Source organism: Puccinia triticina, chromosome 8A, assembly GCF_026914185.1.
Source record: "Puccinia triticina chromosome 8A, complete sequence".
Lineage (NCBI taxonomy): Eukaryota > Fungi > Basidiomycota > Pucciniomycetes > Pucciniales > Pucciniaceae > Puccinia > Puccinia triticina.
Window position 1 is genome coordinate 3,713,230 of NC_070565.1, and position 18,338 is coordinate 3,731,567.

At 47.6% G+C, this 18,338-nt stretch overlaps 3 protein-coding genes across 3 annotated transcripts; 2 read left to right on the plus strand and 1 right to left on the minus strand.

The window, feature by feature from the left end:
* Positions 1-2,368: 2,368 nt before the first annotated feature.
* PtA15_8A350 (uncharacterized protein) lies at positions 2,369-2,978 on the plus strand (the record flags this gene model as incomplete). Its single annotated transcript, XM_053171771.1, has 2 exons — positions 2,369-2,414; positions 2,491-2,978. 2 exons carry the CDS (start codon positions 2,369-2,371, stop codon positions 2,976-2,978), a joined length of 534 nt encoding a protein of 177 aa, XP_053023001.1.
* An 8,302-nt stretch (positions 2,979-11,280) lies between these two features.
* On the plus strand, positions 11,281-12,813 carry PtA15_8A351 (uncharacterized protein; the record flags this gene model as incomplete). The annotated part of the gene is made up of 3 exons (XM_053171772.1): positions 11,281-11,333; positions 12,136-12,702; positions 12,801-12,813. The coding sequence occupies 3 exons, from the start codon at positions 11,281-11,283 to the stop codon at positions 12,811-12,813; spliced, it is 633 nt and encodes a 210-aa protein (XP_053023002.1).
* A 767-nt stretch (positions 12,814-13,580) lies between these two features.
* Positions 13,581-16,315, minus strand: PtA15_8A352 (uncharacterized protein; the record flags this gene model as incomplete). The annotated part of the gene is made up of 3 exons (XM_053171773.1): positions 13,581-13,708; positions 13,771-14,608; positions 16,136-16,315. 3 exons carry the CDS (start codon positions 16,313-16,315, stop codon positions 13,581-13,583), a joined length of 1,146 nt encoding a protein of 381 aa, XP_053023003.1.
* Positions 16,316-18,338: the final 2,023 nt, after the last annotated feature.

Consider the following 18,338-nt stretch of genomic DNA (forward strand, 5'->3'; position numbering starts at 1 on the left):
CGGCGCCCGGGGTATCACACCTGTTTATTTGGTGTTTGGGGCTGCCAATGATATTGTAAAATGCATTACCCCACATCACCAAAAAAAATATCACCCCCGCCATTTTGGAAATAGAGGTCAGGACCTCTATTTCCGGGTGATATATCGGTGACTACATATGTACTCACCCCCCATTCATCAAGCTGCACCTCTCGATGACCGATCATCTGGTCATCAAGAAGGACACAACCTCTTGATGACTGGTCAACCAATCATCAAAGAGGACACAACCTCTGGATGACCGGTTGGACCGGCCATCCAGACACAACCTCTGGATGACCGTTCTGACCGGCCATCCAGAGGACTTCACCTCTCAATGATCACCGGTTCAACCGGTCATCGAAGAGGACACACCCTCTTGATGACTGGCCAACCAGTCATTGAAGAGGACAGACCCTCTTGATGATCGGTCAACCGGTCATCAAAGAGGACATAACCTTGGGAGTCTGGTTGACCGGTCATCAAGAGGGTGTGTCCTCTTTGATGGCCAGTCAACCGCTTCACCTCTCGATGACCAGTCAACAGGTCATCGAGAGGTTGTGTCCTCATGACCAGTTGACCGGTCATTGAGAAGAGTTCAGCTCTTGATGAACGGTCAACCAGTCATCAGGAGCTGAAGCCCTCTGGACGACCGGTTCAACCAATCATCAGGAGCTGAACTCCTCTAGATGACCGGTTCGACCAGCCATCCAGAGGAGTTCAGCTCTCAATGACCGGGTGATCGGACATTGAGAGGTGGGCTCCTCTCGATGACCGGATGATTGAGAGGAGTTCAGCTCTCTCGATGTCCGGTTGACCGGTCATTGAGAGGAGTTCACCTCTCTTGATGTCCGTTTGACTGGTCATCGAGAGGAGTTCATCTCTTGATGTCCGATCAACCGGACATCGAGAGAGGTGAACGTTCTTGATGGACCAAGAGACGTTCCTGATGGACCGTTCATCAAAGAGGAGTTCAGCTCTTGATGACTGATCAACCGGTCATCAAGAGCTGAATTCCTCTGGATGGCCGGTCAGAGCTGAACGCTCTTGATGGACCGTTCATCAAAGAGGACTTGACCTCTTGATGGACCGTTCATCAAAGAGGACTTGACCTCTTGATGACCAATCAACCAGTCATTGAGAGGTGAACTCCTCTGGATGGCCGGCCGAACCGTTCATCCAGAGGTTAGGTCCTCTTTGATGACCGGTTGACCGGTCATTGAGAGGTGAAGTCCTTTTTGATGACCAGATGACCGGTCATCGAGAGGGTGTTACTCCTCCAGATAACCAGTTGAACAGGTCATCAAGATGTGTACTAGGTGTGTGTACATGTATGATACTGTCTGCTCTCCAAACAGCCTGTTATAAATGGACTCCAACATTATTCTGGAGTGGATGCGCCAAACAGCCATGTTATAAATCTAATCATTTCTTGATTGGCTTTATTACAGTTGGATTGCACATTGGGTGGTATGTATATTATGATGCAATTTATCATGTCACACCGGGCGTCCAAACGGGGCCTAAGTTTATTAAAACCACAGTTTTGCCAAAAAAAAATTCAAGGGTTTCCCCTATATACAAGCAATCAAAAAAAAAAATACAAGCTAAACTAATAAACAAACAAACAATGCATATTGTAATCAACTAATATATGTACAAAAAAAGCAAAGGATTTAACAAACTCCCAGCCTGTGACATGCCACAGGTGAAAAGAGACCGGTGTTAACCCGCTCAGCCTGGCGCAAGTGCGTGGGGCAAAAGTCGGGGCTGGAAACCCCTCAGCCAATTGCAAGTGCAATTGGGGAGGGGGAGGATCACCACCAGTGCTCTGCAAATGCACGAACAGGGAGGATCACCTGGGGCATAAAACTTGGTGCAGGAGATGCCCCCTTATATGCTCAATATGTTGTGATTGCAGACCGCTTCATCATCACCTTGGCCCAGGATGGCCCAGAAAGCCACTGTGACCGTTGCCAGGTGATGTACAGCGCTAATTCCAATCATACAGCCACTGTAACTACCATTGAAGCCTAACCAGCCAGTGCCCAGGCATTCCGCAATGAGACGCCGGCAGGGAGTCTTGCCAAAATCCTCTTCATCAATGTCTTCTCCTTGCCCCTCACGCCTGGCCTTTGAGGACCATCCTCTCCGTCTCGCACAGACTCTTACCGGTAACTCATAGCAAACAAAACTCTTTGACCTTTACTGCTGCCTGCCTTGTCATCAATGCAGATGATGAAGACAACCGCAGACAGAAAAGGCTGTGTCGGTTTGATAGAACCCCAGCAGCTACCTTGGCCGTCTATGGCCTCATGTCACCCAGTTGCTCCAGAACACGCTTGAGATCATGCGACAGGAACTCAATCGCTCGGTGATGTCCCCCCATTTAATAGGTCAGTCACCTCCCACACACATTCTCTCTGCACAGGGCTACTTAGACTGCTCATCCCATTCCTTATATATATCGAGAACAACAAATGGCCACGCTTCAGCTGACCCCGGACCAATACTTGAGCTTTGGCGAGCTGACGAAGCCCTCACAGGCGCTGATCAGCAGGCTGCAAAGGGCCGATCAGCTCGACCGGATCCTACTCACGAGGGCCTCAACCTTCTTCGTGCTGGCGTGTCTGTACATCCTCAAAAAGCGGATCCTGGACCGCAGCGTCTCGCTGCTTCCCACCCTCCTCTCTCCCCTCAGCCGGACGACGGCTCAGATCATCACAAATAACAAGCAGGCCGCCGTCGCCATCGCCTCAACTGGCGCGCAGGATGTCCTGCTGGGCGCTTCAGCAGAGGCCGCCGCCGCCGCTGTGACCACCTACACAGTCGCTTTCATCCCAAGCCTCGCATCCCCCAATTTACCCCCAGCCGTCGCCAAACTTCTGCTGACACCCACCCCCGCCAATCCATCTGTCCCCCAAATGCCAGAAATTGAACTGCTTCATGAAGAGCTTTAAAGTTGCATACTTCCCTTCAGGACTTGTCCAGCTGACCATGACACTTACCAAGATTTCGTATTCTTTTGTACTCATAGTCTCATACAAATACCCTGTTCAGATTGCTACCCCAAATCTTTGTATTGTATTTCCTGGTCCTGACAAGCAGCTGTCATCCTTCTTGTTTGCTCTCCCTGGCGGTCATTGGCCTGTGGATTTGGGCAATGAACAACACGGAGGTTGAGAAACGGACGCTCACCAGGATGCTCCCTGGGGGGCAGCTCAAGGCCCGGAACATTGTCACCAGCAGTGTCGCGCTTGTTATCGTTTGTGTGCGGATCTTCCTCTGATTTTTTACCAGCGCGACGGCCCCTTCCCGAATAGGGACGGATCCTAAGACGTATTAGCCTGTTTTGCATATCAAATATACATCAGAAGGACATACTACTGACAATCATCACATCCCTTCTGTAGATTAAAATGGAAGCCACCATTTGAAAACTCAATTGACTTCTGTTTAGAACTCAGTGTTTTCCCTTTTAACAGACGGCCCAGAGGAGGCAGACTTTTATGCAAATACACTATTTGTTCTGATGATGAATTGCGGAGAGAAGGGAAACAGTTTTTTGAAACACTCGAGATGTCTGATGAAGAATGGATGGAGTTGAGTGTGATTCCTGCCAAAAGTTGGGCGCAAATAACACAGCTTTGTGTGATTACTGACACCACCAATGTTTTAACAACCAAATAGACGAAAACAAAGACGTGAGCAGCTTGGTCATCGAGTTGTTGACGTTGTCTGGGACGCGCCTCAGAATACATGGAAACTACTGAGGTTCAGGGATGACAAGAGCAATGGTAATTATCGGGCCATTGTCTTTTTGATCCTCAACAGTATTTGCCATGGCTGCCTTCGCCCTCCCCTCGGCGGCAGGAACAATCAACTGGACGGCCGCTGCGCCCTTGTGTGTCTTTCAAAGGCTTCATCGCTCAGAAGGCTAAGGAATCCATCCGCAGCCACACACTGGCCTTGAAGCTGCTCATCATCCTTGCCCTTATCACACGCCAACACCTAGCATCCCCCTCCTCCAGCTGGGCAATGTCCAGCAATATCTGTTTTTGGTTGCCGGTTGAAGGACAAGGACACCCAGCACTATGACAATCACAAGATTGAATCAAAAAATGTTTTTCCCTATTATTCAAGCCTCACAAGGAAAATTTGTGTTGTCCAGAAACTAATACACCAATTAGTGTAAGGTCTTGATTGAGAACACATCAGGGCTCATAATGGACCATGAAACTGTGACTTTCATTGTCCACTTACTAATTGAGATGATGAGAAGTTAAGCTAATAATAAGAGACGCCAGAGGACCGCAGTGAGCACGCGAGGAGATCGTGGGGGAGCGAAGAGACGAGGAAAGGAAAACAAGGGAGACTAATCACCTAAGAGACGCCAGAGGACCGCAGTGAGCACGCGAGGAGATCGTGGGGGAGCGAAGAGACGAGGAAAGGAAAACAAGGGAGACTAATCACCTATTGAGGTGAGAGAGAGACGACTGATGTGAGTGTGCATTGCATAGCAAGGAAACAAGAAGACAGGACACAATGAGAAAGAGAAGAGAAAAGAAAGAGAGCAAACCTAAGAGACGCCAGAGGACCGCAGAGAGCACGCGAGGAGATCGTGGGGGAGCGAAGAGACGAGGAAAGGAAAACAAGGGAGACTAATCACCTATTGAGGTGAGAGAGAGACGACTGATGTGAGTGAGGAAAAAAAGGAAAAGGAAATACAGGCTAAGTTCGGATGTCTGTAAGTACACGAGTGATGAAACCTAAACTCAGTATATACATGATCCATTAGGTTTCCCCCCACTTTGGTCAGTGACCCCTATCCCAGATGTCCCTGTCCTGTCACAAATAATGTCTAAATTTTTTGCTGCAAACTGAGGTCCAAATGTGATTGGGCACAGTTTGAATTGACAATGTACAAAAGAATGATCTACAAAAGAATGCAACCCAGAGATGTGGGGTTCATAGCTTTGGGGTTGTAAGTTGTATTCCTGGTGGAACAGTGACAGCGGGAGCTGTAATGTCAACAAGGGCAGGGATTGCCAATGGTCAGGGTTTTGGGCAAGTATTGGGGGGTGGAATATGGGGGGTAAGGGAATGGAGGTGGAGGTTGGAACCCTGAAAGTGCAGCGGCGTAGCCGCCTTGGACTCTAGTATGTCTTGAACCTTGATCCATTAGGGGGGTTCACAATAGGATTAAAATAAAATTTTGTAGTCATTTTTATGGCCTTTATCACCAAATTTTAAAAATCTGGCAAGATGTGCAGGACTTGCTGTCCCCTGAGAATCAGACAAACTTCTTCATTTTTATAAAAAAAATTCATAAAGGCCTTGAAATTAACTACAGACTTCCTTTGTGTTGCGCACTAGCACTTTTCTTTTTAATTTTTGTATCTTGGGGAAACCCTTGTTTTTTTTTTGTGATTTGATGTATTTATAGGGGGAACCCTTGATCTTTTTTTTCAATTGTGGAAAATCTGTGTCTTTAATAAACTTGGATACAGGTCTTTATTGACGTTTTCTGATAATAAACAATGATCAGCAATGTTGGCAAGGCACAAACAGCTCAAGTGACTCAATTGTGTGCTCATGAGTCCCTAACCATCAAGTGCAGGCTTTGATAAGCTTATTCTTCAGCAATCTGGGATAAGTTTAATCTGTTGGATATTGTGGCTCAGCAATACCTTTGATAACAAAATAAAATGTGTGATAAGAAATGCCCAAATTCATTCAACAGTACATACAAAACCTCATTTTTGTTGACAGATTTCAATCTTGGGATTGCTGGATCAGTGGGGTTTGGGCGGGTGCCATCCCTGTGCCGTGAGCAAGGCAACAGGGGGAGCTTGGCCCAAGCAGGGGGCGTATATTGTGCAGTGGCATAGCCGCTTTGGCCTCTAGCAAATAGTGAAAGAAGTAAAAGATGAGAAAATATAAGACACAGGCAAAAGAAAAATCAATCACAATAAAAAAGAAATGTGTCAAAAAGGATCATAAAAAAGTAAGTCAAGGAAAAACCTCTGGTGCTATCCTTGAGATTGAGGTTCTTGACTCTTGAGGCTCCTGGTAAGTGCACAGGTGTAAACACCACACCAGGGGAATACAGATATCAGTTCTCTACCATCATCTTGCCACATTATAATCTCAAAGTTTATCTCAAATATTCATCAACTCAATGAATTGACAGTTGAATATTTTATAAATTTCTTTCTTCTGATTTTCTTCACCCCATTTTTTCCTCCAGATATTCCATCAAGTCTTGAAACTCAGCATGAACGTTTCTTGAGTTACACCTGATTCCTCTGAGCTCCTTTTGTATGATGGGTATGTTTAGTATATTTGTTTTGATTTTCCTTTCAAGTATTTTTTGAACCCTTTTATAATCTTTAATCATATTTGAAAGCAGATCATATTGGTTTTTATAGAAAGATTGAATGTTGCATGAATGTCTCCGGAGACGGTGCTTAATGAAGCTATTGTACTCTTCTTCAGATATAGATTTGGTATATTTTTTCATTCCATGGATACGTTTAGCTATCAAAAGCATCTTGAATTTGTATTCAAAGTACTTTGGAAGAAATATTTTCTTTGATTTATATGTGATCTTTGGTGAGTGTCTTGATGGTTTCTCAAGAGATTTGTTCAAATCATCAGAGATACCCTTTTTATATTTTTTCAAGACATGTCTGATAATACCTGGTGAAAATTTCCTTTCAAAGAAATCCAACATTTCACAAGTATCATAAGTTAGTATTTCTATGTGATATTGTGAGCTGCAGTGGTAATTCTCCAATGGTAAACTCATTTCAGGACAAATTTTCACCAGAAGAATGATGAGATTCTTTACATCAAGTTCAAATTCAAATTCATTCATTGATTTGATTTGGATTTCATTATTTTTGTTTTTCAAACCTGTTGATTGATTTAAAGTACCTTTGAGATGCTTCATTAATTCTTTACTGGAGCTCTCATACCAAAAATTGAACTCTAACCCATCCAAATCATAAATATCTGTATAGCGATAATAACTGGAAGCAAATTTGTCGCTGTAAAGCTTCATATTTATTCTATCTTCACCACTTCTACTGAGAGCTGGGGTGTTTAAGGATTAAAAAAATAAAACATTTCATGTCCCATGAGTATCAATCTTGACTTCAAAAGTTGTCTGTTAAAATAACTAACCCTCAAGGAACTGGAAATCTGATTTCCAAAACCAGTTCTCAGTGGGATCTGTCCCAGAGTAAGTAATACTATATTCTGGGAGGGCCTTGGATATATCTTGAATCCTACTTCTGGTAAAAGAAAATAGAAGTTTATCTTCTTCAAACAATCTTCTGATATCATTCTTATTGACAAATCCATTTGTGAATATAAAATCAATTCCTTTGAATAGGTATGGCGTAGCTACGCGGGATTCATGATTGTAAATTTCATAAAATGACTGTTGATTGTTTTTCATGTTATTTTTGAATATTTCTTGTATTTCAATCAAAAAGGAAGTACCATGATTTGTCCTTGATTTGTGTTTTGCAATCAATGGATATACAGCATCCGGTAATTCTTTCAGAAATGAACTGTTTGGTTGATCTTGTGCAAGCAATTCTATTAATGGTTTCATTGACGAAACTGTTGGATTAACTTCCAGTATATCACAGAGCACAAGACGCTTAAATACTTGTAAATACTTGTGATATTTGTCCAGAAATTCTGCAAATTCAGGTTCCAATCCTTGAGGAAAGATACTGGGCTTCAGTCCCTCAAGCATTTCAAACTCCTCCTGAAGCCATTTCATCTGCTCTAAAGCTCAGGATAGTTGATATATAATTGATTGGTTAGTGATGGAATCAAAAATAAATTTATTAGAAGCTTGCCTTTCTTTTGTTCCAGTTTTACTTTCATTTCATGACGTTCTGATAATATTTTCCCAATCAACCAATCAATCATGGAATTCAAAATTCAAAAGGAAATGATTTCAGCAATCTAGGGGAATTCAACCAACTTCTTTCACTCTTTTCAGGCCTTTTGTGGCTCAACCTATTTTCCCAATATAACTTGGGATCTTTTGTATTGCTGTTTTCACCAGAATACCTGGGAATGGACCTTGAGGACTCATTTTTCTGTACTGTTTCCCCTTGGAGAAAATATAAAGATTTCTTTTTTTGGAAACGGGATTGGCCTAGTGAAGAAAATCCGAAATTAGAATGGAAAAGGGATCATAAAATTGTGTAAAATTGATGTGAAGAGAAGGCATCTTTTACCATTAGGAGTATATCTTTGACCAATATGCTCTTGAATCTCAGTTTCTGCTCTCCATGGGAGCTCAATAGTACCAAACAAAGCTGAGATGGAGAATCCACTAACAAACAGAAATTGGAAAAGCATTTTATCAGGTAGAATCAGAAGATTGATGGAGTGTGTCAATGTGCATGAATGAGCCAGACAGTCAAATGGAGAGATAAGAAGCCAATCCAAGAAAAAAATGGCTGGATTAGAGAAATTGTTTTTATATTGAATTTGGTTTGATTATACTATGTGACAGGTTCATATTTTTCAGTCACACATGCTGTATATTACTCATGATGAGCATTTTTTTTAGCTGTTTTGTTACATTTTCTTACCACTTACATGAAATTTAGTTATTTGTCTTTTATACTTGAATGATGCTTGCACAACTCACTGAAACCAAAATCAACAGTACACGCATTTCAGTGCAGACAGGTTTGGTCAATTTAGGAAAAACATACACCAGGAAAAATAAATTTTCACTTGAAGTTGGGTGATATTTTGCAAATCGGGGTTCAGCTCCTTTTCTGCTCTTGTTGCAATGCCAAAATTGCAATAAAAACTTGTGCAACTGAATACTGATGCCAGTTGACATGCAAGATCTTTGAAGAATCTTGTGGTTATACACAAGCCTTTGTCAAAGGTTGCTGTTCACCAAGCTTCAATACACAAAAAACATTGTTGAGTCCTTTGCCAACGTTACAATGGCCATTACACAGGAGTACCTCAAATGTCAAATTGCACCAACTAGTGTTTCTTGCAGTGCAATAGACTTCAATGGACCCTTTTTCCTCTGCAAGGGTTTTTAATCATAAATAATGGGCCAGATGCTGGATTGTGGGATAAGCTTGACCTGATGTGACCTGTTGTCTTGTGACATTTTTTTTTCTTCCCTGGGGATATAGAGAAGGGTGTAACCAACACACTTCATCAAACCCAGCCAAATTCAAGTGTAAAATTACCGTCTTGTACACCACTGGGTAGCAAACCTGTCATCAGCAGTAGGCTAGGTGGGCACCACCAACACTGAAGACAATACTATAGACAGATTGTATCATGTGGGGTTTTCTCCCAAGTTGCATGGCTAAAAACCAGTTTTGTTGGATTGCATGACCGCTATATTCAAATAGAGCTGAAAAAAAATCATTGTGATAGCAGTATCTATTTCAGCATTGGTACCACAGGTACTGCTTACGCTTTAACCAGGATGTAAACAGATTGGCTTTGGGTTGGAAAACAGTGCCCAAACCCAAATCAGATTAAATGCTGGGCTGGGGCAGGTTCTGAATATGCTGGCCAAATCCAAACCCAACCAATAGGTTGGGTCAGAAATTGGTCTTTTGACTTTGTTGGGTATAATTAGGTCTCTCTTGGGTTGACCACACCCAACTTTTATCCTGAGTTTTACTCTCTTGATGACCGGTCTAGTGTTCCAGCCATTGGGTGTTGTGTACTCTCTTGATGACCAGTCTATGCTGGTCATTGAGAGGGTAGTACACTGCCTGACCTTGACTGCCACCCCAGATCACTGGCCATTGAGGAGTGCTTCTGGTGGGTGCACAGCCCACTGTCCCGCAGGGACCTGGTGTGTCTTTGAGCCCAAAAGCACATACCCGGCCCCACACACGGCACCCGCCGGAGGGTATGTGAAAGGTACCCACTGGCCATCTAGTGCAATCTTTCCTCCAGCTCCTCCCAAAAGCTTTGGTGGGACACGTAGCACTCCATGCTGTGTTGTCTGGGCCGCCCTCACATTGTAGCAACCACAAATATTGTGTTATCACTCACCATAATCTTATGGGGGGTTAAAGTTGGCCAGGCTTGCCTTGTGCAAGTTGTGTTTCAAGGTTGTTCTTCAACAGAAGTTTAATGTGAGTCCACACACCCCCTCATGGTGGTGTTCAACTAGGGCTGTTGTTTGGATCACAGATTGTCCTACCGACTTCCCACCTCAGAAGAAAAGTCTTTTTGGTGTGGCTCCAATGATGCCCGCTAGCTCTTTTCAACTTTGGGGGGCTTGCCTTGATCTGTGCTTGCCGTGCTTGTGGTAGATTTCCCAGGGCTAGAGAAGCAAGGAAGTGATTGTTGGTGGTGAGCAGTTCGGGGGTTTCTGGCTGTTTCTGTGGCTTACATAATCCTAAAACCCCCAGTTTATCTTCCCTCCCTCCCGCCTAAAGGTGTAACCCGGGGTTCAGGAGGGGGGGTCACTCCCATCCCAAGGGCCGTATCCAAGTTCACCCGGGTGTAGACCAAACCACCCGGGTGCTTAGGCTTTTTTTTCAAGTTCTGCAAAGGAACCCACCCAACCACACACACACATACCATGCAAAAAGAAAAATAAACAGAAACAGCGGGATGCAAGCAGACAAAGAAAAAGAACAAAGGGGGCAGGCGCTGGTACATGTTACGACTGCGGGATGGAGCGGGGCAGATGGTGGAGAGAGATGGACAGAGAGACTTTAGGAAGAGAAAGCAAACCAAAGAATTAAGAAACAAGCCCCAGTCAGGCAAAAGAGAGAGAGACGGGGGGAAACACCAAGCACAGTGCACAGGCAGGCCAAGCATGGTAGAGAGGGGATGACATGGCATGCCGACGGGGGCCCTTTTGAGAAGGAGAGAGAAGCTGAACCTGGATGCAATGGCTGAGGAGGATGTTTTCAAGGCGGGAGATTTTGGAGGACAGGGCGGAGTTACCGTTGGCCATCCAGACAACAAACTAAGCTGCCTGTTTGAGGACAACGGACTTATTGGCGCCGGTCTCGATCTCGCCTCTTCTTCCACGGCCGCTGGTCTTAGGCTTCTTGGCGTTGTTCTACCCGGACATCGGTGTGGCTGAGGAGGCAGGCGGAGGCAGGCGGAGGCGGGTTGGGCGTGGCAATGGAGATGCCCGACTGGGATTTCCCCGCTCAAAGGATCTCCACCAGGCTTCCAAAGCCGCCTTGGATCACGTTTTGGTGCTGTTGTTTGGACACGATGTGGGTTGCTTTGACCGGCTTGGCAGCCTTCTTTGCTGGCCGACACGTCAGGTCCGTCCCTCCCGAAGGAGGAGGATCATGGGGCCAGTAGTGTTGGATGGGAAGACGGGTGAAGGTTGCTGCTCCGGTGGTGGGGGGGGGGGGGGGGGGGGGGGGCGGCTGGATGGGATACTGGCCAGCCCGCCGGGCCACTCACCAACAGCTGGCTCAGGATTGATGCGGGTCCAGGAATGCATCTCGACGTCCGGCTCGGCCTCTAGGTGAGGAAAATGTGCTCGTTCCTAATTGCTCTCGACCCTCCAGTATGTGCTGCACAAACCACCCGGGTGTTCGGGTAGTCTCACAGATTCAACCCGTGGCCCAACACCCGGGTGGTACCACCCGTGAAAACACCCGGGGTGCGGGATTCGGGTTACAGCTTTACTCCCTCCCTCCGCCAGCCCGGTCAGTGCCCCCCCTCTCTCTCAGTACAGCTTGAAACCATAACTGATTGGCGCTTATCCAGCTACGCCAACTCAGTCCTCCAAGCACTCTACTTCTGCAAACCATTTCGCCAGCTACTCGAACTCTCATCCGCAGACCCTCTACTCCCCCCAGCCAGCCAGCAGCCAGCAGCCAGCCAATCCAGCTCCTCATCACCCCACTCACTCACCCAGCAGCAGCTCCCAAACCCCAGGATCCCCCCCTCATCAGAATCACCCTCATCGAACCATTCGAAAAACCATGTCAGATCAAAGTCAACAGGCCTCGGACTAGATACCCTCCAAAGAAGGAACCAGCAACAATCAAATCCACCACCCTCATCCTCACCCTCACCCTCGCCCACCACCACCACCCGTCCTCGCTCCAAGAGCAACCAGCTCCTGCTCACCAAGACCCTCACACCATCATCAACCTCATCGCCAGCTCATTCCCAGCAGCAGCCGCAGCCTCCCAAGATCCATCTCAAAACCGACCCCAACACCCTCTATGGCACCCAGAATCACCCATCAGTCCCTCCAAAGACTTCGATCCCCACACCAGCCAACCATACCAAACGCAACTGGGCTGCAGCCGATTTCGACCAAGGCGGCGTCGGCAAATTCCATCTCCCATCCGCAAACCCCTCCAGCAGCAGCAGCCGAAACCAAACTAGTACCCCCCTGCAGGCCGACCCCGACCAACCAGATCCGACGATCTGCTCATCCCTACGCGATCTCTTCCGCCACATCTCTGCTCAGCCTAATTCGGTCGGCGCGGTAGCACCCCAGGCGTTCATCACGACGCTCAAGCGCTACAACGAGCTCTTTCGGTCGACGATGCACCAGGATGCACACGAGTTCCTCAACTATCTCGTCAACTCGGTCGCCGAAGATGTGTTTGCAGAACAGGAGAAGAAACGCCAGGAGGACGAACGCTCATCCTTACTCGAACCCACACCGCCCTCCCTCCAGAAATCCAACAACAACAACAACAACAACACACCATCTGTAACACTCGCCCATCCACGCTCTACCTGGGTCCACAAACTGTTCGAAGGCGTCCTGACTAATGAGACCAAATGCTTGACATGTGAGACTGTTACTCAGCGCGATGAAAGCTTCCTCGATCTGTCGATCAATATCCATCAAAACACCAGTTTGACCGCCTGTCCTCTCGATGACCGGTCTATGCCGGTCATCGAGAGGAGTGTGTCTCTCGATGACCGGTCTGTGCCGGTCATCGAGAGGGGTGTGTCCGCTCGATGACCTGTGCTGGTCATCGAGTGTACTGCCCTCGATGGCCGGCCTGCGCCGATCATCGAGTGTACTGCCCTCGATGGCCGGCCTGTGCCGATCATCGAGGAGGGGCTGGTTTTGGCGTGGCAGGGTGTTCACTCCATACCAGCCTGGAGTGCCGGGTTGGGCACTCCAAATGGGGGCTGGTTTTGGAGTGAACAATCCTCCACTCCAAAAATCTTGGAGTGGTCCGGAGTTCACGCCTGTTTTGGCGCGCATCTGGCATTTTTTTGGCGTGCCTAAAGCCTGACCCAAAATAAACAACCTGGTCCGGCGATACCCCAGCCCCAACAGGTACCATGAAAAAACAGATAGGAAGAGTTGGACATGAAATTGAACATACTACAGAAAATATACTCAATATATATTGGAAAATTCAATTCCAAATTGAATGACATGAATGATGAGAAGAATCAAGAGACCTGGAGTTGATACCCTGATTCACAAAGCAAAACTTTTTGCTTGTTGAAAGGATGAATTGAAGTATTGATGGATGGTTTTTGGTAGGAGATTTACATTGGATGAAATTACTGAAAGGTTTTTATCGAGAAGCTTGAGAGTATTTAATCTGAACGCATAGTAACAATCGTCTTGGGCTGTCACTGAGGCTTCCCAGAATTTGGACCACACAAACAGTATGTTCTTCCAATGAGTTCGCGTGAGTGGTCTCTTCATTAATTTATAAATGAAAGGAATCAAGATTGAGTGTGATTTATGCAGTTTTTCCAAACGCCCTTGTGCTGTGCGCAGAAATTTAGGGACCAGAGAATGCGAGGCGAGCGCTGCTGATGCGTTGATGTCAGGCGGACTCCAGTCAATTATTTGACAGGAGTAGTGTTTGCAGAGTGGTGGAAGAAGACCAGCAGGATCATTACTGTGGAGTCCGTGCTCTACTTCACTCCTAATCGACGATTCGCCTTGTCCTTGAGGTAAAAAGGGTACCGGGTAATCAGCTCCTAAAAGAGTAAACTCATTGAATGTTATGTCTTGCATGGGTTGATGACTCAACCAACTGGTCGGCTCCGCTGTGTTTTGGTTCGTTTGATGAGATCCAAAATGATTGAAACCAGGATGTGGGGCTTGGAAACTCATATTATCAGCAAATCCCGCGTCCCATGGCCGCTCCTGAGAAATAGGTTCTTCAAACTGGGCGCTGGACATTGTGTTTGGGTTCATGCTAACTACATTGAATGTTGTGTCTTGGAAGGGTTGATGATAACCAAGATGAGTCTCGGGGGAATTCATTTGGTTGACGAATTCCATATGCGTTGGCTGCTCCTGGTAAATTAGTTCGTCATATTGGGCCCTGGACATTGTGTTTGGGATGATGCTGGTAGGATGCCCGGGTGACTGCTCCCGTCTTGGCAGACATGCCGCGTGCGAGCCAATTGTTTCCTTTGTGAGTACTTCTGACCTCACGCGCTTTGGAGATTGAGGCTCCTGATCATTGGCCATGCTCACAACTCCTTTTTGGTTCCCGAGTAGCTCAGAACCGTTTGGATATATATCAAGAGCCTCATAGTTGACTAGTTGCTTGTGGCTCTCTAATGGACTTTGGAAGAGGGGGAGCTATTCAGAATTTGTGGGTTCTCTACATCAGCATACATACACGGCCGGCGCTGTTTGACGCCCAAAGTACGGCAGTTTTGCTGTCCTCGCGCTTCAGTTTGACCCCGCGGGGAATGATGATGTGAGTACGGGGCGCACGTTTTCCGCAAACAACCCAGCATGCGGACAGCTTACCACCCAGTGTCATTACGGTCCGACTGCTGGCCATCCAGCGGAACGTTGACTGGTTTGGTCATCACATTGGGTGCTCTGACGCTATCTAGACAGCCAACAGTAACCCATAACTCTGTCAGATGACCAACACTGTGCGGTCATTGGAGTGGTACACAGGCACACGGTAGGCAATCCAGTGGTTTGACCAAGCCTCGCCCATTGTGCAAACCTCTCAAGATACAGAGCCGGGGTGTAGTGCATTACTCTAAGGTTTTTGAACGGCTGCTGAGACACACTCTTGATTGCTCACAATTGCTTACTTGGCTGAGACTTCATTATATTCTAATTTTTAGCTGGGGACTTATTTATTTAAATACAAGCTATTTGAGGATCAGATCAATGGTACATAGTCATTAGAGAAACAAATAGAGATTGTCTGATGGGACAGAACAGATGAGCTGGACTCAATATACAAGTGGTTCAACCTTGAAACGAGGATTGAAAGCCCTGATCGGGCTTGGGAGGAGAGCAAGCACAATCAAGAAGGGATTGATAATGAAGAATGTATGAGGTGGAGGGGGGAGGGGATTAGAGCAAGGCACGATTGAGGGGAGAGGATGAGAGCGAGATGAGATGGAGGGCAAGGCGAGGGTATGAGAGGGGGATCGGATGGAGGCAAGAGGATGGAGGCGAGAGGATAGAGGCGAGAGGATAGAGGCGAGAGGATGGAGGCGAGAAGATGGAGGCGAGAAGATGGAGGCGAGAAGATGGAGGCGAGAGGATGGAGGCGAGATCATTGATGGGAGACCGAGAGGGACAGGGAGGGGAGGAGAGGCGAAGGACTTTATATGTTGTATTCTAAAACAGATGTCGTCACATCTGCTACACTCACGGGCATGGTTGCTTGCCCTTCATTGATGGGGTGAGTTTTTGCTTGCGGTTCTCTAACTTATTGCCCCAAGGGGTTATTCAATGGGACCATGGGGTTGTGAAAGTTTGACCAAATCAGTCTGCCAATGTCACCGAGCTGGACATGAGGTCTGCAATGAGGCACAGTGAGGCACTCACTGATGACTGCAACAGAGATGACTGAAGTATATCGGTTCCAAGGACCACTTCAACTGTTTGGTGGCCTTGGCGGTAAGCACACCGTACTATCATCTCTTACGAAGCTGGGCCACCGACCAAGGCCGGCAAATAGGCAGCATGCCGCCGACCCCTCAACCTCGCCGGTTGGCGTGCTGTGGTTTCAAGTCAGAGAGCTGTTTTTCTGGCCTGGCCGACTCTTTGACCCAATGCGAGTTCGCAGATCGCGCCGGCCGTGTAGCTACTCTTGCTTAATGTCTCTTTGTTTGGAATATTCAGCACCCTCACATTCGACATGCCCTCGAGAGGTCGCTTTCCGCGACTTTGACTACTTGGCCGGAATGGCAGCTGGCCGGTATTCTTTTTGGCTCCGGTTTCATGAACAACGTCCAGTTTACACAAAATCTTGTCAATCTCGAGACAGCATACCAATAGCGTTATGAGCAACGAACCAAGCCAGGATTGCATGCTGAGTCGAGCCTGCTAAATTGAAGAATAGGTAATGGCAAATAGGTCACACGAGACTGCAGTGAGTATGATTAGAGGGTAAACTCAAGATTGCAGCAAAATTTAAGGTCAAGCCGGTTGTTCTGGTGAGCTGTTGAGGCACGCAGGAACTCAACAACCCGCGGGGCCTCTTCTTGATAGGAGACACATGCTTGCACGAGTGTCATTGTCTCAATAGTTATCTATGTATACCAGACCCTGCGGATTGTTGAATTGTTGCTTGAAGTTGGAACATGACGTCACATGTCTGTTTTGCGGGCGATGGAAGTACACGGCAGTTGCGCGGATTAAGGTTTCGCCCGTCAAAACTGCCGTCAAAGACAAAACACCCGCCTGATTGACCGCCCACCTGTCGGCCTCCGGTCAGCCGTCAAACTGCCAGCCAAATTAACAGCCGAACAGCCGGCACTTGACTTCAGGCAAGTTTAACATAACTTGCCTGGGGTTGGTTGGCCGACGAACGCGCTTGACCTGACAACAGCCGGTGGGAACAGTGGCAAGATGCCGGCCTCCAGGCTAACCCCAAAAAAAGGGCAGAGGGCCAAGACAAAGTCTGCCCATCAGAGGGACACGTCACCCTCGGCCCTCTCATTTTTTCCAAGTCCGCTCATCGGATCACCGCCACCCTCCATCTGCCCCACCCTCACCAACCCACATCCTCAGACGTGTCCCTCTGCCCCTGCCTCCTCCTTGCCCGGCCCACACCCCATCCACAGCACGCCCACCTCCACATCACATCCTCCATCAAGCTCCGCACCTTGCTCGGCTCTCACATCCTCCATCGAGCTCCGCACCTCGCTCGGCTCCATTGGCTCCTTCCGAGCCACGTTCAACTATCGCTCCTCCTCGTCTTCCTCCTCGCCTGCTCGCTTCTGAGCTTATTTTTACTATTGGTCAATCTTTCCAACCACAGGGAACGTTGCGAGGACCCGCCAAGATTTGTGCGGTCACTGATGGCCAGGCCTTTTCTTCTCATCACGGCCTCCAAGCTGAGGGAACACCCCACCAGCCAACCACGCCAAGCCCATGATGAGCCCATCCCGCCGGCTGAGTTCGAGCAGCACTTCGGCTCTGTTATTGGTTGGTCCTCGAGAACTGGGTGGTGTGGCTGAGAGACCGAGAGGCTGATGCTCCTCATTTGCTTCTCCCCCGCAGAGTTGTCAAGCAAGGCATTGGGCAGCTCAATCGTTGCCGTCTCCATAAAGGGTGATCATCGAGCTCGGCGTTCCCTCAGGCACGATTGTCGGGTTCAACATCAACACGACCCTCTTTAGTGGCAACAAAGCGACGGCCTGCTTGGTCTATGGCCTCAACAGACTCAGCCCTGCCCCGGACTCGCCGGATGATGCTCAGGTGTGCCCTCCGCGTATAAATAAGCATGGGGACAAACCGCCGCAGGCAGAGTTGTTGGCGCTTCTGGAAAGAGAAGCCGCACTCTCCCTCTAGCTCGGTATCAAATTGATTTTTCTCTCCCATTTCCCTCTTGCCATTTATTCATAGAAAAAGCTGAAAAAAAACATAGAAGAGCCAAAAAAAGAACAAAAGCAATGTAAAAAAACCATAAAAACCAAAAAAAAGTGCCCTGGCGGCCATAAAAACTTTTTGAGAGTGCCATGCGAGTCGACCCAACAAACTGGGTCAAACCTGCGTGATTAGCGGGCAAATCGCCGGCGATTTGTGGTCAAAGGGCGGTCAAAAAGCCCTGACCGGTTTTTTTAGGGTCTTGGGTTGGACGGCGAGTTGCTGGATGGGTCAAGGTGCCCTATGTTTCGCCAGCGCGTTCTCTGATTGCGCATTGGCGGGGGTGCCGCCAAGTTCGGTGGTCCGCTTGACGGTTGACCGGAGGCCGGCATGTGAACGGTCATGAATGGCTGGGGCGCGTCCGTCAAATTGACGGCCGAACTTTGGGCGCTTCGGCGGCGATGTGCAACTGCCGTGTACTGTCAGAAGGGAACCGTGGAAACCTACCACGGAGCCTGATGTG